The sequence below is a fragment of the Muscardinus avellanarius genome (genome assembly GCF_963383645.1).
Source record: "Muscardinus avellanarius genome assembly, chromosome: 18".
NCBI classification, from domain to species: Eukaryota; Metazoa; Chordata; class Mammalia; order Rodentia; family Gliridae; genus Muscardinus; species Muscardinus avellanarius.
Window position 1 is genome coordinate 45,378,672 of NC_137804.1, and position 21,103 is coordinate 45,399,774.

At 43.6% G+C, this 21,103-nt stretch overlaps 2 protein-coding genes across 2 annotated transcripts; both read left to right on the forward strand.

The window, feature by feature from the left end:
* Nucleotides 1-10,595: 10,595 nt before the first annotated feature.
* LOC308276681 (olfactory receptor 7A5-like) lies at nucleotides 10,596-11,540 on the forward strand (the record flags this gene model as incomplete). The annotated part of the gene is made up of 1 exon (XM_080715507.1): nucleotides 10,596-11,540. The coding sequence occupies one exon, from the start codon at nucleotides 10,596-10,598 to the stop codon at nucleotides 11,538-11,540; it is 945 nt and encodes a 314-aa protein (XP_080571633.1).
* Nucleotides 11,541-19,505: 7,965 nt separating this feature from the next.
* Nucleotides 19,506-20,456, forward strand: LOC308276409 (olfactory receptor 7E178-like; the record flags this gene model as incomplete). The annotated part of the gene is made up of 1 exon (XM_080715148.1): nucleotides 19,506-20,456. Exon 1 carries the CDS (start codon nucleotides 19,626-19,628, stop codon nucleotides 20,454-20,456), a length of 831 nt encoding a protein of 276 aa, XP_080571274.1. The 5' UTR covers nucleotides 19,506-19,625.
* Nucleotides 20,457-21,103: the final 647 nt, after the last annotated feature.

Consider the following 21,103-nt stretch of genomic DNA (forward strand, 5'->3'; position numbering starts at 1 on the left):
TGTAATCCTAGTATCTGAGAGGTTGAAACAGGAGGAGCACAGGTTCAAGGCTAGCCTTGGCAACATAGCAAGACCCTGAACAACTCAGCGAGACCCTGTTTCAAAAAATAAAATAAAAAGGACTGGGATCATAGCCCAGAGTTAGAGTTCCCTTGAGTTCAATCCCTAAGACCTAAAAAAAAAAAAAAAAATAGGGCCCCATTATAACCATGCACCTAAAATCACGGTCTTCATAACTAAAAGTATGCACTCTCTATCTTCCTTTCTGGCTGCTCAATCCGCACGATTGTCTTGACAATAAGGAAACAGTGCTTTCAATGGCGCTCCCTTCACCCTTCATCTTCCTTAGCACTTACGGGATAATGATGCTTCCCTGCTGGGTCATGACAAAGACTGTACATCCAGAGCCCCTAAGCTGCCCGTTCTCCACTGAGGGCTCAGGCTCTGTCCCCAGGACTGTATCAGTGCTGTCTCCGATGCAGAAAGCCACAGGAGGAGGAGGAGGGGACACAAATAGAGTCAAGGGTACCGGAGCCATCATCAAACAGAAGGGCTGGAGGCAGGGGCTGGTTATTGACTAGTAGGTGACCTCGGAGGCTCAATGCACAGAGCTCTTCATTAGCCAAATTGGTCCAGGTTGTCACAAACTCTAAGGACTTGATTTTTCAATGTAGGATTAAAAGAAGACAAAAGAAGTGTGGACAAATATTTTGTGGACTCTTTCTCCGTTCAGGAGCGATTTCATGGGTGTCATTCATTCTGTCATTTTTTAATTTAAGATTTATTATCTTTTTCTGTCTGTACAGTTCCATTCCCCAGGATGCCTGTTCCCCAAAAGGAACTCCCATGAACTCGGTAGCTAGGTTTTCCATGTCAGTATTGATTTATGTATCCGTAAGCAGTAAAAGTCAATCCAGGCGAGACTGAGCCCAGGAACATTCTACCTCCAGTCACATGTTGCACTCCTTTATTCTTCTTATTTTGAAACAGGGTCTTGCTAAGTTTCTGAGAGTCCTGCTAAGTTGCTGAGGCTGGTCTTGAACCATCTCTTCCTGTCTCGGTCTCTCAAGTACAAGGAGTACAGGTGTGCACCACCATGTCCTGCCTCCTTTCTTCTTTTCTTAGCCCATGAAAACTGCTGGCATGATCCTTGAAAACTGAATATTGTGAATGCAATTAAATGAAACTGTAGGTCTCATGAAACTGGCACGTCTCTAATGTTACAGGACATGTCTGAAAGGGGTGAAGGTGCACACAGGAAAACACCACATGTGTTGGTGCCGCCATACATTATGGCAAATTTTTGTGAGCCGTGCAAGAGTGTAGAATCCTGTTTAACAAAAGATTTGCAGGGGGTACTAGGGACTGAACCAAGAAACATTCTGCCTCTGAGCTACACTCCAGCCCTATTTTTTTTAATTTGGAAAAAGGGTCTTGCCAAGTGGCTGAGACTGGCTTTGAACCTGCGATTCTCCTGTCTCAGCCTCCCTAGTACAGGGATTCCAGACATGTACCACTCACTGAGCAAGTTATTATTACTTTAAGGCTTTGCTTCTGGTTTGGGATTTCAGGTGAAATATTTATACTTTTTGCTAGTGTGAATAAGTCCAGTCTCTAATATTTTCTTTAATTAAATGACATTAAAATACTATAAAATCTTTGCCAGCCTCTCCTCTAAGAGAGGACTAATATCTATAATATGTCAAGAACCAAAACTATTAACACTAAAAAAATAAATAACTCAATCAAAAACTGTGCAACTGAACTGAGTAAATACTTCTCAAAAGAAGAAATGCAAATGACCAACAAATCTATGAAATTTTTTCAACATCATTAGCCATCAGGGAAATGCAAATCTAAACTATACTGAGATTCCATCTAACTGCAGTTAGAATGGAAATCATCAAGAAAATAAACAATAAGCAGTGCATGGTGGCGCACACTTGTAATCCCCATGCTTGGGAGGCTGGGACAGGAGGATCACACAGGTTCGAAGCCAGCCTCAGCTACTTAGTGAGGCTCTCAGAACTTAGTGAGACCCTGTTTCCAAATAAAATATAAAATAGGTCTGGGAGTATAGCCCGGAGGTAGAAAAGACCCCAGATTCCACCCCCAGGAAAATCAATGAATATATTTTTGAAAATTTATCTAATAATCCTGATTTCTGAAGCCATCATCAGCACTATCCTGAAATACACACAGTAAGCTGAAGAATAATGGGATGGACCTTGGCATAAACAAAAAACAGAACATTAAAGAAATGGTTTATTCTGATTCCCTTCCTTTTTTGGTACTCTACAATTTCATCATTCCAGTTTCATTATATATGGCAGTCAAAGTGCAGATTGAGTTTTTTTTTAGTGTTAATAGTTTTTGTTCTTGACATATTATAGATATTAGTCCTCTCTTAGAGGAGAGGCTGGCAAAGATTTTATAGTATTTTTGTATCATTTTTTGTTGGCTGGGATCTTGATCTTTATTGTGAAGACTCAGATCAGAAAGTTCAAATAAATACTTCTAATCTGAATGAAGAGCTTGGCCAGCTGTTTACAGATAAATTGGAACACTAACAAAAAATGAGATGCAGTTTCGGGAACGTTCAATTAAAAGCATAAAATGCCAAGAAATTAATGGTAAACTTGTACCTGAAGAACCAAGAGCAGATTCTTCAGAAGGAAATTTATCTTATCTTAGTAGTTTATCCCATCTTAACAACTTACCCCATTTTATAACCAGTTTCTCTTTTAGTGGTACTGAGGGTAGAACCCAGAGGCTTTCTACCTCTGGGCTATACTCCCAGACCATATATATATATATATGACCCAGACCATTATATATATATATATATATATATATATATATATATATATATATAGGAAACAGGGGTCTCACTAAGTAGCTGAGAGCCTCACTAAGCAGCTGAGGCTGGCTTCGAACCCATGAGATCCTCCTGTCTCAGCCTCCCAAGCGCAGGGATTACAAGCATGCGCCACCACACCCAGCCTCTTTTAGAACCTCTCTTTTAGAACCTCTCACCTTGTACAAGAGTCAACTCAAGAGGCGTACATGCTTTCCGGGAAGACGGTGACTGAGGAAAGCAGCACATCTCAGTCGTGCTGACACTCGATCTCTATCGCCGTGAAAACAACACCTTGACAAGAGGGGGAAAAGCAGCAGAAAAATTAAACAAAGCAACAAGAAAATCGAGAGGTGGCAGAAACGAAGCCAGAAGACAGAACAGAGAACAGCAAAAGTACCCTGTCTGCCTCCCCTGGGGAGTGGCTGCAGTCACAGGGGCTTCGGGGCAGTGCCATCTTGCCTAACTGCTCCAGGATTGTTGGCACTGCAGCCTCCAGAGACTCCCAGCAAAAAAGCCAACGACTTGATGTGAAGTAAGCAGCTGCAGCTCATAAGAATTGTAAGCAGTTGACACCTCCCTCCAAACTCCACAAATTTCCAACTGCTTAGATGCCCGGCTAGAACATGTGGCAGGTGCAGCTGAGCCTGCCTCATCCTCCAGAGACCCAGAGCAGTGCTCAACAGCACTGTAAGTGAACTAGCCATCCGTCCCCATGGCTTTTATTATTATTGTTATTGTCAAATAACAATAAATGTTGGCGAGAATGTAAGGAAATAGGAACTCTACTACACTGTTCGTGGGAGTGCAAACTAGTTCAGCCACTATGGATATCAGTGTGGAGTTTCCTTAGAAAACTGGGAATGGATCCACCATATGATCCAGCTGTACCACTCCTGGGTATCTATCCGAAGAGGTTGAAAACAGAGAACTGCAGTAATATGCGCATGTCCGTGTTTACAGCAGCACAATTCACAATAGACAAGAGATGGAACCAACCCAGGTGTCCATTAACAGATGGATAGGTTGCAAAATTATGGGATATACAAAGGAATTCTACCCAGCAATAAAGAAGAACAAAATTGTGTCATTTGTAAGAAGATACAAAGACCTGGAGAACATTACGTTAAGTGAGATTAGCCAATCACAGAAAGTGAAGGGTCATATGTTTTCTCTAATATGTGCAGGAGAGGGAATGACTGGGATACAAGAAGGACCCCAAATTATGGAGGAGAAGCCTCAGTGGAGCCAGGGAGAAGAAGGTCTGAGAGTAGGAGAGGAGGAAGAATGAGGTTTATTAATGGAAATACTACCATGGACTATGTGTGTACGTGTGAAAATATCAACAGCAATCTTAGTACTTTGCTTTGGGACCTGTTTATTTTTTAATTTGAAACAAAGTCTAACTAAATTGCTGAGGCTGGCCTCCAACCTGAGATCCTCCTGTCTCGTTCTTCCAAGTACTGGGACAACAGGCATGCTTAACCAAGCCTAGCTGCAGGTTAACTTTTGAGAATCCCTGGATCCGGGAATCCTGGGACCCTTTGGAATCGACCGCCTGCCTAATTAGAAAACCACAAGCCAGAAAACAATAACATGTCCCCAAGAAGTGGTCCAGGGAAACTAGTGTGACTCTTCCCAGAGGAGAAGGATAAAGGATAAAGGAATCACCAGTGGACCCACACTTAGCCTCTTTGGGAGGTCAGAGAACTCTTCCTGCACAGCCCCCGTCCCTGAGGACCCAGACTAATCAGGAACGAACACACCATTGATCAGTTGGTCTAATAAATTCCAACGGGGATACACCCCTAGGGCACAACTTATATTTCATCCACTTACAATCACCAAAGCTCTTAAGTGTCAGGTTCAAGATACTCAGGCCTCTTGTGGAAGAAATCAGACAGTCCCCACACCACTCTGCTGAATCTGCCTCCTCCTTATTCTGTTGGGGGCGAGAGATTTTGTCTTCATCATTCACCAGCTCTGAGAGAACAAGATTCAAGGCAATTGGTCCTGTGCTGTGCCCATGTTGCCAAGCCTGCGCAGCCTAGTAAGTAGTGAGTATTGAAGCAGGGAAAAGAGGTTATTGGGGGGAATGGGTCTTGACTATTGTTAAGGACTGAGCAGAGAGGGAGTGCTCGAAGATGTTTGCTATAAAGCAGAATGGCTACACTAGTGGCTTAAAGTCGCCTTTGTAAAGTAAGCTGTCTCTTGGGTTGTATGGTATTACAGTGGATGATGTCACACCGTTACAGTGCCCTGGACCATCCAGTCTAGTAACCATTAGCAGTCTAAAGTGTACAAATACATCCAGCTCTGATAGTGCACAGCTGTAATCCCAGTCCTTGGGAGGCTGAAACTGGAGGATCGCGAGTTTGAGGTCAGCTTTAATAACAGGAAAGCCCTTAGTGAGACCTTTTTCAAACTAAAAATAATAATAATAAAATAGGGTTGGAAGTGTAGCTTTGAAGTAAAACGCCATTTGGTTCAATCTCCAGTACTATACATGGATGCATACATACATACATACATACATACATACATACATACACACACACACAACAGGTGCTTTGTCTTAGTCTTTTCTAGTTCTTTTTTTCTTATTACCTAACACAAGAACTCCAGAGACTCCAGTCTCCCTCAGCCTGGAACCAGGTTTCCTTGATTTTCCTGTCCCTCTCTCTTATTGGAAACATCTCCCACTTCTCCAGACAGTGTTGCCCTCTTTCCCCACGTCACCCTTGTCTTACAGGAAACCTTGAAGAAGAATCAAGCTGGTGCCGCATTGTACGCCTGTAATCCCAGCACTTGGGAGGCTGAGATAGGTTTGAGGACCACCTTGGGGTCTTGGTGAGGCTCTCGGCAACTTAATGAGACCCTGTTTCCAAATAAAAAGTAAAATAAATTCATGCAAATGAATTTAGTCCAAATTACCACAAAAAGGGAGTTTGAGAGGAGTATCTCAGAGATAGAACACCCCTGGGTTCAAACCCCAGTACCACACAAAAAACTAAATAGACTTTTCCTTACCACACCTACATTTTAAAACCTAAATGTGTAGAGTCACTGTTTTTCTCAAGAGACATAACTCACAGTTAAAAACATGTTCCAGGCTGACCCTCTCATTAAACATTTCTAAAATCACAGAAGTCACAAAGATGCTCTGAGGATGCTCCTCTCTGGTGCATACTAAGCACTGGTTAAAGACTAAATGACACCAGGATGTTCACAAGGTGTCTGGGAAGAGGAGGCGGCGCTCAGACGGGCACCAAGAAGGAGAGGAGGGGTGTCCTCCAGCACCTACCCTCTTGTGTTCTGAGGTGCTTACACCCAGACACAGGGGAACAAATGCTCTGATCCACCTGACTCCTATTACTGTCTGGGAAAGTGGGTCTCCAGGTGTCTGAAAAAACTATGTTATACAAACACTGGGGTCAGGTGGGTAAAAAGTGAGCCTAGGGGCCGGGCGTGGTGGCGCACGCTTGTAATCCCCGCGCTTGGGAGGCAGAGACAGGAGGATCGCGCAGATTCGAAGCCAGCTGCGCGCGCTGGCTTAGGAGACCCTGTTTCTAAATAAAAATATAAAATAGGTCTGGGAGTGTAGCCCGGAGGTAGAAGGGCTTCCAGGAACCCCAGTACCACCAAAAAAAAAAAAAGTGAGCCTAGAATCTAGTCCCGAGTGTGTGTGTGTGTGTGTGTGTGTGTGTGTGTGTGTGCGTGTGCACACACTACTGGGAAATAAATTCAGGGGCATTCTATCTCTGAGCTATACCACCAGCCTTTTTATTTTTATTTTGAAACAGGGTCTCACTAATTTGATGGGGGAATCTCATGAAGTTGCTGAGGCTGGCTTCAAACCTGTGATTCTCCTATCTCAGCTTCCCAGATACTGGGATTACAAGCATGTACCACCACGCCCAGTTCCATCTCTAGTTTTGAGGCCAGCCTAGGCAATTTAATGAGACCCTATCTCAAAGTAAAAAATTAATAATAATAATAATAATAATAATAATAATAATAATAGAAGGGCTAGCAGTGTATTGCTGTGGTAAAGCTTACATTGATTTAATCCTTTGTGCTGATAAAAATAATAATACAAGAGGTTTGCATACATCATACGCAAACATTGCACCGCTGTAGAAAAGGGACCTGAGCGTCCTTGTATTGGGGTGGGGGGCATAGAGATCCTGGAGCCAATTCCCCTCAGATACTGAGGGTTGACGTTACTCAATATAAGGCAAAAGAGGATGCCAAAAATCATTGTATAAATAAAAAATGTGATTAAAACCAGAGGCATTCCACCTCCAAGTGACACCCTCAGCCCTTTTATGAGTATTGTTTGTTGGTTTCTGTTTGGGGGTTTTTTGTTGTTGTTGTTGTTGTTGTTGTTGTTTTAGTTTTGAAACAGAGGATGTTTGACACCACCTGGGCAAATTAGAATGATCCTTTCACAAAGTAAAAAAATAATTTTTTTAAAGGGCGAGGCTCAGTATTAGATCACCTTTGCCCCGGGTGGATCCTCAGTACCCCAAAGCAAAACAAATAAAGCAATTTCGCTTTGTAATCATCGCAATCAACGCCTTTTTGTACCGCATGGCTTAAACCTTGGTGCAATGTCTTATTTGGACTGTTTGATCAATCCGCAAACTTCACATCTGAAGAGAATTTCAGCACGTGAGGAATATCCAGGAAAGACTTGTTCCTGTGGAACGTCAATGCTCCCTGGAATGCTACACATTAATTGTTAACATGGTTTTCTTTTTTCTTGTTGTTTGATTGGGGGTTTTTTTTGTTTATTTGTTGTTGTTTGTTTTGTTTTGGGTGTGGTGCCAGGGATTGAACCCTGGGTTATTCTACCTCTATACCACACACCCAGCCCACGTGTGTGTGTGCGTGTGTGTGTGTGTGCGTGTGTGTGTGTGTGTTACTGGTTTTTGTTTTTTTGCGGTACTGGGGATGGAACCCAGGGGCATTCTACCTCCAAGCTACACCCCCAGCCCTATTTCTTATTTTTTATTTTGAAACAGGGTCTCACTGAGTTGCAAAGGTCCTCACTAAATAGCTGAGGTATCCACAAACCGCGATCCTCCTGTCTCAGCCTCCCAAATGCTGGGATGTCAAGCGTGCGCCACCACGCCTGGCTTTATTCCTTTATTTGAAAACAAGATCTCACCAAGTTGCAGATGACCTCACTAAGTTTCTGGGGCTGGACACAACCTGCAGTCCTCCTGTCTCTGCTTCCCAAGTACTGGGATTACAAGCATGTGCCACCACACCTAGCCTTTTATTTTTATTTTGAAACAGAGTCTTGCTAAGTTGCTGAGGCTGGCCTTGAACCTGCGATCCTCCTGTCTCAGTCTCCTTCCAAGTACTGAGATTACAAGCATGCACCACCATGCCAAGTCATGAAAAAAATTCATTTTAATCATTTCTTCTTCTTCTTCTTCTTTCCTTTCTTCCTTCTTCCCCATCTCCATCCTTTCCTTTTTTTTTCTTCTCTCTGTATCTGGATATCTCTCTCTCCCCTTTTCCATTCTTTCTTCCTTTCCCTTGGGAAGAAAACAGAACTCTACCCATCCTACAGTACTTTTTCTACATTATTTCCTGTACTCTCAAATTTCATCACTGCTCAGACCTAGTCATCTAATTTCCCGAGTTCCAGTTCTGCCACAGACATAGAAGATGGTGCAAGACTTTTGCTTAAATTTATTGGCCTCATGTGCATTACAGCAAATGTGAACCATTTATCCCTAGGGCCTAAAGTCCCTCTTACCTTTCTATCGTTGCTGATTCTAAGGCAGACAAAGGAAATGGGTGGGTGTCCCAGAGGCCAATGGGCACGACTTGGTCAACGTCACCAAACATTGCCTATAAACCAGGTATGGCGGTGCACATCTGTAATCCCAGTACTTGGGAAGTTGAGACAGGAGGATTGTAGGCTCAAGGCCAGTGACAGCAACTTCACAAAGACCTCAGCAACTTAGTGAGACCCTGTTTCAAAATATAAATAAACAAAATAGGAAATGAGTGATGTGTGCATGTATGCCTCTACCAATTGTACGCCATTAAGATGTATGACTACAATACACCAATTAAAAAAAGGACTCAGCCGGGCGTGGCGGCGCACGCTTGTCATCCCTGCGCTTGGGAGGCAGAGACAGGAGGATCGCGCAGGTTCGAAGCCAGCCTCGCTGGCTTAAGAGACCCTGTTTCCAAAATAAAAATATTAAAAAAAATAGTTCTGGGAGTGTAGCCTGGAGGTAGAAGGGTTTACAGGAACCCCAGTACCACCAAAAAAAAAAAAAAAAAGGACTCAGATGAGTGAGGAGAAAAACCAAGTAAAATAGTGGAATAAGATCAGGATAGGGAAGTGGGGAGAGGAAAGCAGAAAAGCTGATGAAGGAGACAGTTCAAATAATGCTGTGTTCATAAAATGAAGGTATCGCTATCAAGCTCACTAATGTGCTTGAAGGGGCCTGGGGAGATCCAGAGAGAAGCACGCCGAGTGCCGTGTGCGTGCGTCCTTGTGTCACTTCCAACCTCACTGTGATGTGTAATGACAGTGCACCAATAACATAAAAAACAAGTTGAAGAGGAATATGTATAATTCATAGAAACTGAAGGGCCATACGTTTCTCTCATACGTGAACCCGTACGTGAAAGCTAGGAGTGATTGGGACATGAGAAGGACTTTAGATACAGAGGAGAAACCACAGTGGGGCGATAGAGGGGTCTAGGAGAAGACAGTGGTGGGGAGGAAGAAGGAAGGAAGGAAACTCTTCCATGGGAATTATGTGAAATCATCACTGTCAGTCTTGGGATCATGTACGGGGGAGGGAGGGAGTGGGAAGGGAGCCAGGGGGAAGCTCAGCACATGCTACGTACGTATGCCCCACCACTCCGAGCTACAACATGCTGTGAGACTACAATGCTCCAACGAAAGTATATAAACATGAGAAAAAAATAAAATAAAAACATGATATGAATTCTTGAAGTAAAATTAAATAGGGCCGAGGGTGTAACTCACAGGTAGAATACCCCTGGGTTCAATCTCCAGTACTGGGGGGGAAACATACATCATACACATATGTAGTTACGCACATACGCATGTGTATGACGCGTGACAGAACCTAGGATTCCTACGCTTTGTGCCATCAAGGCTTGTGTGAGCTTCCCATCACTGTGAGAAATACCTGGGGAAAATAACTTGGAGGAGAGATTTATTCTGGCTCACAGTTGCAGAGATTGCATTCCGCGCTCAGCAGGCTCCAAGGCAGAAACATCATGGTGACAAGGTGTGGCAGAGGGGAGAGGCTCAGCTCCTGTCAGCCAGAAAGCAGAGCGGGAGAGGGAAGGAAAGAACTAGGAATGAGATACATGCTTCCAATGCATGTCCCCGAGGCCCAGTCCTTTCTACTAGGTCCCACCCCGTGTACTTTCCACCACCGCCCAGGAGCCCATTCAGATTTTAACCCTTCAGGTGAATCTGTCCACGGACGAGGTCACAGTTCTCACGATCCCATCATCTCCCCTGAACCCACCTCTGGACTCTGCTGTATTGGGGACCACGTCTTGCACACATGAGCTTTTGGGTGCCATTCTTGACCTAAACCACAACAAGGCTTTTATGCCCAATCTTTCGCCTCAAGAATCAACAAGTAGAGAGAATTTAGAGCCTGCCTGGTGTTTATTTCAGGTTCTTCCTCTTCCATAATTGCCTAGCCGATGTGTCAAAAGCATGGAGCCAATGAATCAAACAACTGCTTTGGAATTTCTACTCCTGGGATTTTCCCAAGACTCAGAGCTTCAACCGGTGCTGTTTGGGCTCTTCCTGTCCACGTACCTGGTCACGGTGCTGGGGAACCTGCTCATCATCCTGGCCGTCATCTTGGACCCCCACCTCCACACCCCCATGTACTTCTTCCTCTGCAACCTGTCCTTGGCGGACATCGGTTTCATCTCCACCACGGTACCAAAGATGCTGGTGAACATCCAGACGCAGAGCAAAGCCATCTCCTACGTGGCCTGCATCACCCAGATGTACTTCTTCATGGTTTTTGGAGGCGTGGATACATTTCTCCTCACCACGATGGCCTACGACCGGTTTGTGGCCATCTGCCACCCCCTGCACTATCCAGTCATCATGAGCCCCCAGGTGTGTGGCCGGCTGGTTCTCGCATCCTGGTCCCTCAGCTTGTCATACGCCCTGATCCAGAGTCTGCTGACTCTGCGTCTGTCCTTCTGCACCAACCGGGTGATTCGGCACTTTTACTGTGAACTTGTGCAGGCCCTCACGCTGGCCTGCTCAGACACTCTGGTCAATCACATAGTACTCTACATGGTGACTGGCCTCCTCGGCTTTGTTCCCTTCTTGGGGATCCTTTTCTCCTATACCCGAATCATCTCATCAATCTTGAAAATCTCATCAGTGCATGGAAGATATAAAGCTTTTTCTACCTGTGGTTCTCATCTATCTGTGGTTTTTTTATTCTATGGCACAGGTCTGGGTGTGTACCTAAGTTCTGGTATATCATCTTCTTTCCACAAGGGCATGGTGGCCTCCGCGATGTACACCGTGGTCACCCCCATGCTGAACCCCTTCATCTACAGCTTGAGGAACACAGACATTAAGAGGGCCATAAAGAGACTCCTCAGAGCTGGATATGATGGCACATACCTGTGATCACAGTCCTTGGGAGGCTGAGACAGAAGGATTGTAAGTTCAAAGTCAGACTCCTCAGCTTAGCAAGGCCTCAGCAACTTAATGAGACCCTGTTTCAAAATAAAAATGGCTTCATGTGTATCTCAGAGGTAGAATTTCCCTGAGTTCAATACCAATACAGAAAGAGAGAGAGAGAGAGAGAGAGAGAGAGAGAGAGAGAGAGGCTTCCCAAGAGAATGTGCTATTATTCAATGATAGAAACACTGGTCTGGGTTTTGAACCGGCAGAAAGACCTGAAATGAGCTAAAGAAATTCCACCTCTAAGTCACATAGGGTTTTTTTCCTTTCCCACTCTCTTTTTCTGTCTTTGGTAATATATATATATATGATATGATAGATATATATGATATGATATATATATATGATTGGTAAAATATATATAATATATATATATAATAAGTGAATAAATAAATATTAACTTGGTGAGGACGTGGAAAAATAAGGACTTTTGTACATTGTTGGTGAGATTGTAAATTAGTACAATAGGAAGAATAGCATGGCGGTTCCTCAAAAGAATAGAAATATAACCACAATAAGACCCAGATGTGCCACTTCTTAGTCACATTCCAAAATCATTAAAGTTCAAATATTGTCAGGCATGACGGTGCATGGCTATAACCCTGACACTTGGACAGGAGGATCACAGATTCCAGGCCAACCTCAGCAAGTCAGCAAGACCTGTTTCAAAATAAAAAGTAAAAATGGCTGTGAGTGTAGATTAAAGGCAGAAAGCCCCTGCGTGCAATCCTTAGGACAAGAGGAGGAGGAGGAGGAGGAGGAGGAGGAGGAGGAGGAGGAGGAGGAGGAGGAGGAGGAGGAGGAGGAGGGGAGGAGGAGGAGGAGAAGGAGGAGGAGGAAGAGGAGGAGGAGGAGGAGGAGGAGGAGGAGGAGGAGGAGGAGGAGGAGGAGGGGAGGGGGAGGAGGAGGAGGAGGAGGAAGCGGCAGTGGAGGAGGAGAAGAGATGGCACCAATTTGAACCACTGAGTTCATTTCTTACACCAAGTGTAATGGTTTGGATTTAAAATGTCCCCTAGAAAGCTGGGCGTGGTGACACATGCTTATAATCCCAGCATTCAGGAGGCTGAGACAGGAGAATCGCAGGTTTGAGGACAGCCTCATCAACTTAGTGAGGCTCTCATCAACTTAGCAAGATCCTGTTTCTAAATAAAAAATAAAATAGGGCTGAGGGTATAGCCCGGAGGGAGAAGGCCCCTGAGTTCCACCTCTAGTATCACAAAAAATAGTGTATCATTCCATCTCCATGTATTTACATAATTTCTTTTGGTCTTTCTGGTTTCAATTTGTATTTCCATTCCATTATGATTAGAAAATATGCACGAAATTGTATTAAATTTTTTAATTTGCTGGTACTTGTTTTGTGGCCCAGAAAATGATCTCTTCTTAAAAAGGCTCCATGAGCCACTGAGACAAATGTGTATTCATTTGTTACTGGATAGAATATTCTGTGTAGACCCATTTGGTTTAGAGTGTTCTTCTGGTCTGAAGAAACTTAGCTCATATTTTGTCTGAAATATCAGTCTAGCAGAGTGAGAGTTTTGTTGGAAGTCTCCCTATATTATTGTACAAGGGCATATCTGATACCTAATGTCTCTCAAAAGGTTTGTTTTATAAAGGTGTGTGAGCTACATTTGGGGTACAAATGTTTACTATAATTATATCATCTCTCTTCTGATGAGTTTTCACTTAAAATCTACTTTGTAAGATATGAGCATTACTACCCCTTTGTAAGATATGTAGTATTATGGAGATCAGTATGGAGATTCCTTAGAAAACTGGGAAGAGATCCACCATTTGATCCGGCTCTACCACTCCTGGGTATCTTTCCAAAGGGGGTGAAATCAGAGAACTACCTTAACATATGCTTACCCATGTTCATAGCAGCACAGTTTGTAATAGCCAAAATATGGAACCAACCTAGATCTCCATCACAGATGAATGGATTGCAAAATTGTGGGAAATACACACAATGGAATTCTATTCAGCTATGAAGAAGAATAAAATAATAGCATTTGCAAGAAGATGGAAGGAACTAGAGAACATTATGTTAAGTGAGATTAGTCGAGCACAGAAAGAGAAGGGGCGTATATTTTCTCTAATATGCCCAAGCTAGGGAGTAGTGGTAATACCAGAGGGACTCCAGATGATGGAGGGGAAAACGGAAGGATAGGAGAGGAAGAAAGCTGAGTTGTTCAATGGAGGAGCTACATACGAATATGTGTAATAGTATAAATACAACATGGTTAACCTGGACACTCTCTATTGGGGGGGGGGGCATGAAGCACAATGTAAATGTACACCACTCTCAATATGTTCCACTTATAAAAAAAATAAAAATTAAATTAAAAAAATATGTAGTATTGCTATAATATATATTGTTTGGTTTTGGTCTCCATTTGCATGAAATATGGTTTTTTTCCATCATTTCACTTTTAGCCTATGAATATTTTTGTTGCCTGTAAGGAGAGTTTCTATCACGCATCATATGGTTGGTTTATCTTCTTTAATCCACATTGCCAGTCTATGCCTTTTAATTGGGGAGTTTGAACTTTTGACATTTAATGTTATAATCATGAGATAATTTTTGTTTCCTATCATTTTTCCATTTGATATACTGTTATTTCTCTTTTAATTCTTAGTTTCTCATCTGGTGGAATTAGCCCCTTCTCTGGATCTAGTATTTGTTTCTTTCTTCTTTGTTTTTTTTTTTTTTCGTGTGTGTGTGTGTGTGTGTGTGTGTGTGTGTGTGTGTGTGTAGTACTGGGGATAGAACCCAGGGGCCTTCTACCTCCAGGCTACACCCCGATCTATTTTATATTTATTTGGAAACAGGGTCTCACTAAGTTGCTGAGAGTCTCACTAAGTAGCTGAGGCTGGCTTCGAACCTGCGTGATCCTCCTGTCTCAGCCTCCCAAATACTGGGATTACAAGCGTACGCCACCACGCCTGGCCTGAAGTATGTTTGAAAAGCAAAAACATTCCAGATAAATCTGTGTGCATGGTCGTTCATTCACTCTTTTAAGAATAAACAAAGAGACGGGCATGGTGGCGCACACTTGTAATACCCACGCTTGGGAGGCAGAGACAGGAGGATTGCGCAGGTTCGAAGCCAGCCACACTGGCTTAAGAGACCCTGTTTCCAAATTTTAGAAAAGTATAAAAATAGGTCTGGGAGTGTAGCCTGGAGGTAGAAGGGTTTCTAGGAACCCCAGTACCACCAAGAAGAAGAAGAAGGAGGAGGAGGAGGAGGAGGAGGAGGAGGAGGAGGAGGAGGCGGCGGCGGCAAGGAGGAGGAGAAGGAGGAGGAGGAGAGGAGGAGGAGAAGGAGAAGGCGGAGGAGAGGAAGAGGAGAAGGAGGAGAAGAGGAGGAGGAGGAGGAGGAGGAGGAGGAGGAGGAGGAGGAGGAGGAGGCTGCGAGAAGGAGAAGGAGAAGGAGAAGGCGGAGGAGAGGAAGAGGAGAAGAGGAGGAGGAGGAGGAGGAGGAGGAGGAGGAGGAGGAGGAGGAGGAGGAGGAGGAGGAGGAGGAGGAGGAGGAACAAAGAATAAGACTTTCTTGTCAAGGGAAAAAAAGCTGTCAGATCTCAACAAAAGAAAGATAATTGAAACACAGTGGAATTTGATACGGCACCAAGGGCAGAGGGCTGAAAAGAGCTCCACACGTCTTACCTGGTGAGTAGAAAGTGGAGACAGTGCCATCTTGGCAATCCTGTGCCAAACCCAGAAGCTCTCAGAGACCAACTCTAGCAAAGAAGGAGAAATTCATAATTATTAAACTATGGAACCAGCAGAGATGCCCATCAACAGATGAATGGATTACAAAATTATGGGATATAGACACAATGGAATTCTACTTGGCCATAAAGAACAAAATTGTGTCAATTTCAGGGAAATGAATGAAACTGAAGGGTATTGGGCTAAGTGTAATTAGTCACAAAAAGTGCAAGGTCAGATGATCTTTTTCTTTCACAAAAAAAAAAGAAATACAAGAGGCCAATAATACATTTTTAAAATGTTCAGCAGCCGGGCGTGGTAGCGCACCCTTGTAATCCCCGCGCTTGGGAGGCTGAGACAGGAGGATCGCACAGGTTTGAACCCAGCCTCAGCTGCTTAGTGAGGCTCTCAGCAACCTAGTGAGACCCTGTTTCCAAATAAAATATAAAATAGGTCTGAGAGTGTAGCCCGGAGGTAGAAAGCCTCTGGGTTCCACCCCCAGTACCACAAAAAAATAAAAAGTAAATTAAAAAATGAAAAAGTTGAACTTATAGTAATAGTAAAATAATTATTCTGGAGCCTAAGGGTGAGGGATATGAAAATATGTTGGTCAAAGTACACAAACTTTTAGTTATAAGATGAATAAAGTTAGATGACCTGATGGAGACAATGGTGTCTGTTGTTAACAAAATAGACTGCGTGAACTTATATTTTCAAATAATATTGCTTGCCGGGCGTGGTGGCGCACGCTTGTAATCCCCGCACTTGGGAGGCGGAGACAGGAGGATCGCTCAGGTTCGAAGCCAGACGCGCTGGCTTAAGAGACCCTGTTTCCAAATAAACATATAAAATAGGTCTGGGAGTGTAGCCCGGACGTAGAAGGGCTTCCAGAAACCCCAGTACCACCAAAAAAAAAAAAAAAAAAACAAATAATATTGCTTACTACCCCAAAAATAGGTTAAAATGTTTGTGTATTCCTCAAAAAATAATATAGCTTTCTTTCCTGCTACCCCCGAAGTGTGTACGCAATGTGTAAGTTTTCAAGTAAATATGTAAACATCAGTAGGTCTATGATATACCAATTAACTCCATTTGAGAAAAAAAAGTGAGAACTGAATACCCATTCAAGTTATAAAATATCCATAAATCTCCAACATATAAAATACTAACTAAAGCAAAAAGCCAGGGAAATAAAAATAAGTTCTCAGAAACAAATGGTAGCTGAGGAATGGAAATGGCATGAGAGTTTTGGTATAGAAAACCCAATTCTCCCCAGATTTCCTGGTAAATACCGTGGATTGACAGATATCAAAATACCACATTTAGTTGTTAAATGGGAAAAGTTAGCCTGCAATACTTGAGAGGCTGAGACCAGAGGATTACAGGCTTGAGGCCACCCTCATCAACTTAGTGAGGCCCTCAACAAGTTAGTGAGATCCTGTTTCAAAATCAAATTATTGACTGGGAGTGTAACTCAGAGGCAGAACTCTCTTGAGTTCAATCCCCAGTATCACCAAAAAATTAAAAAATGCAAATAAATGGGTCTCGATTTTAAATATGGATCCTACAACTTGAAAGTTAGAAAGAAGGACCATAGATGAGTTTCCCTCATGTATACATCCTTTTCTCTTTCTCCTCTTCCATTAATATTAACAAGTCCTCAGAGGCTGAGTTACCATGGGCCAATTGGCTAATTAGGAGCTTTGGCATTGTGCCTCCAAGTTCACACAGGTGCCATAATTAGCCAGCACCTCCAGACCTCTGCTTTGCCGGTGGCAGCACAGTGACTCCGTCCCAGGGTCTGCTACCCTCACGAGCATCTTCATGAACTTGAGTCGGTCTTTTTTCAAGTCCTGAGTACTGAGCCTGAGGCAACAGGGTGCACCCAGCAGGAGAGGGAACGGGGATCAGTCCTCCTTGGTGATGGCCCAGCGGAGACGCAGCCCCAGCCAGTAAGTGCTCAGGAAGATGGTGGGAGGAGGAGAGAGAGTCAAGGACACTGTTTTCTCATCATAGGGACAAGCAAGACAGTTTGGACAGACCAATGGGTGGCTCTCAATATGTCAAGTTTGGGCTCAGAGGACTAAGTCTGTGTTGGAGTCGTGGGTGAGGTCTAGGGATTCTCCTCCAGAACTCTGTCTCCTCTCAAATGCTCTGCTGCGCGAGGCTCTGCCTAGTGTCACCAGGCAAGAGGTCCCACATTAAAGAGGCTAACTCTTCCTAACACTGACAATCCCTGCTACTCTGGAGACTGACGCAGGAGGACAGCAAGTGTGAGGCCAGCCTGGGCGACTTAGCAAGACCCTGACTGAAAATTAAAAAAAAAAAAAAACAAGCCTAGAATAATGGCAATGGGTCTGTAATCCCAGTACTTGGGAGACTAAGATAAGAGGAACCTGGGTTTGAGGCCAGCCTCAGCGATTTAGCGAAAGCCTGTTTCATAAGTAAGTAAGTAAATAAATAAATAAATAAATAAATAAATAAATAAATAGGGCTAGAGGTGTAGCTCTGAGGTAGAATTCCCCTGGGCTCCATCTCCAGTATCAAAAATAAATAAATAGATGATCGATAGATGATAATGATGGAAGGTAGATAGATCGATCGATCAATAGATCGATAGATTGACAGATTGATAGATAGATGGATAGATGTAGATAGATAAACCTGGGGTTACAGCTCAGTGATAGAGTGCCCTGGGCTTGGTCCTCTATACCTGGGTTGGGCAAAGGCTGAATTTCAAACCTGGTTTGGGGCTATCTTCAGGTGCCAAATTACTCATTTATAAATAATGAGTTTACATTAGAAAAAATATAATAGAGTTTATTATTAGAAAAAATGGAGTGAGCCAGCTGTGGTGGCACACACCTATAAATCGATATTTGGGAGGTTGAAACAGGAGCACTCCGGGTTTAATGTCAGCCTCAGCAAGTTAGCAAAGCCCTTGCTAAAAGTCTTAAGGAGACCCTGTTTCAAAACAAAACAAACAAACAAACAAAAAAAAAAAACAGCTGGGGTGTAGCTCTGAGGTAGAATGTCCCTGGGCTCAATATCCAGTTCAGGGTACAGGAGAAAGGAAGGAAGGGAGGGAGGGAAGGAGGGAAGAAGGAAGGAAGGAGAGAAGAGAAAAGGAGAAAAGGCAGGCAGGCAGGCACTAAGCACAGTAAAATAAACAACAAACATCAAAAGTGGCCTCACATCCACATATTTCCCTATGATCGTGGGGGTTGACACAAAGAGCTGTATAAAATCAGATATTACAGAAGTATTTCTTAAAAATGTATTAATTACTAAAAGATGCATTGTATCCTAATTTATGTAGTCAGTGGTGCGTCCTAGGTATGAACAGATTATCAGAATTTGAGACTAGCCAGGTATGGAGGCACGTGCCTGTAATCACAAGACGGGAGGTTGAGAGAGGAGGATCGAAGGTTCCAGGCAAGCCTCAGCAACTTAGCAACAGCAACCCTGTTTCAAAATAAAAAATAAAATAGGGCTAAGGGTATAGCTCAGAGGTAGAACATACCTGGGTTCAATACCCAGGATTAAAAAAAAAAATAAATCCAGCAAATTCAAGGTTAGGAGTTCTGTATTAAATAACTTCTGAAAGGCAATCTATAAATCTGCACGATTCCCATCTTCAAGGCAGGATCAAAACGGAAAAGTGGAAAGATTGTGAAAATCCAAACATTTAACAAGCAAACATGTTTTGATATCATGAGCTTTTAGCTTTCTTTTGAATTTTGATAATATGGTTTCTGTTCTTCTGGAGTGCTTATAAATATTTCACATCAAGGATATTTGTGCTATTATCTTAGAATAAAAGGTGCTATATTTTACAGCACCTTCGTTTCTTTTTATTTCTACAATTTTTTTAGTGTAGGAAAGATACCTTTTATCTTTTGTCTGGAAATCATAGTTTGGATTTTACTGTGACAATAGCATGTCATCTATAGTGTTCTTGGTCTTTCAACACTCTCCACTGTAGCACCGCTAACCTAAGTATGTTCTGGAAGAAGTGATTCACAAAAACAGTTAATGAGGAAACTGTGTTAATGGTATCAGATTTGTAACAAAACAGAAGTGTTGCCAAAGGTGTATGTTCAAACATGAGGACCTTGTAAGACAACAGTTGTATCCAAAATACAGACCCAGAACTGAGTGGTGGCATATTTCATTTTTTTTTTCTGTCTTTTCATTTTCAAAAGCTACCCAAGCAATACAGAAGCACAAAATCTAACACGTGTCTTAGAATTCTACCTCCTGAGCCTCTCAGAGGACCCAGAGCTGCAGCCCGTGCTCTCTGGGCTCTTCCTGACCATGTACCTGGTCACCGTCCTGGGGAACCTGCTCATCGTCCTGGCCGTCGGCTCCGACCCCCGCCTCCACACCCCCATGTACTTCTTCCTCTGCAACCTGTCCTTGGCGGACATCGGTTTCATCTCCACCACGGTCCCCAAGATGATTGTGGACATTTTAACTCACAGCAGAGCCGTCTCCTACGCAGGCTGCCTGGTACAGATGTCTTTTTTGATCCTCTTTGGATGCATGGATGGCATGCTTCTGACCGTGATGGCCTACGACCGGTTCGTGGCCATCTGTCACCCCCTGCACTACACAGTCATCGTGAACCCCCGCCTCTGTGGCTCCTTGGTTTTGGTGTCCTTTTTGCTTAGCCTGTTGGACTCCCAGCTGCACAACTTGACTGCATTACAGTTTACCCGCTTCAAGGATGTGGAAATTTCTAATTTCTTCTGCGACCCCTCTCAAGTTCTTAATCTTGCCTGTTCTGACTCCTTCACCAATAACATGGTCATGTATCTTGTTGGTGCCATGTCCGGTCTTCTTCCTGTCTGCGGAATTTTCTTTTCTTACCGTAAAATTATTTCCTCTGTTCTGAGACTCCCGTCCTTGTGTGAGAAGTACAAAGCCTTCTCCACCTGTGGGCCTCACCTGGTGGTTGTTGGCTTGTTTTATGGGACAGCCTTTGGAGCGTACCTTGGATCGGCTGTGTCACGTTCTCCAAGAGATGTTGCGGTGGCCTCTGTGATGTACGCGGTGGTCACCCCCATGCTGAACCCCTTCATCTACAGCCTGAGGAACAAGGACATTAAAAGCGCCCTGCGGAGGCTCCTCAGCGGGACCAGCTAGTCTCGGGCCTCATGACTTCCACTGGGAATGTTGGTTGGAAAATGCAGCAAAGGTAAACATCTAGATCTAGAAATCCTGTCTCCCTGGGAAAATCATTTATATGGTTTGATAACTTTAATTTCTCATCACATTTTATAGTAGGATAGTAGTTACCACAACTAGTGGAAGGAAGGGAGAAGGATTTTTTAAATGGGGGTAGATGTCGAGCACAGTGGGGCACACCTGAAACCTCAGTACTTGAAAGGCTGAGATAGGAGGATCACAGGTTCAAGGCCAGCCTCCGCAATTTAACTAGACCCTCAGCAATTTTATGAGACCCTGAATCAAAATTAAGAAGGGCTAGGGGCAGCCAGGCATGGTGGTGCACGCTTGTAATCCCCGCACTTGGGAGGCGGAGACAGGAGGATCGCACAGGTTCGGAGCCAGCCGCGCTGGCTTAAGAGACCCTGTTTCCAAATAAAAATATAAAATAGGTCTGGGAGTGTAGCCCGGAGGTAGAAGGGTTTCTAGGAACCCCAGTACCACCAAGAAAAAAAAGGCTAGGGGTGTAGCTCAATGATGAAGCCAGAGAGAAAATAAAACACTAAAGAGACCTCAGATGAATGGGAGAGAGAGCGGCAGAGTAGTGAGGGGGCACAGGGTGGAGG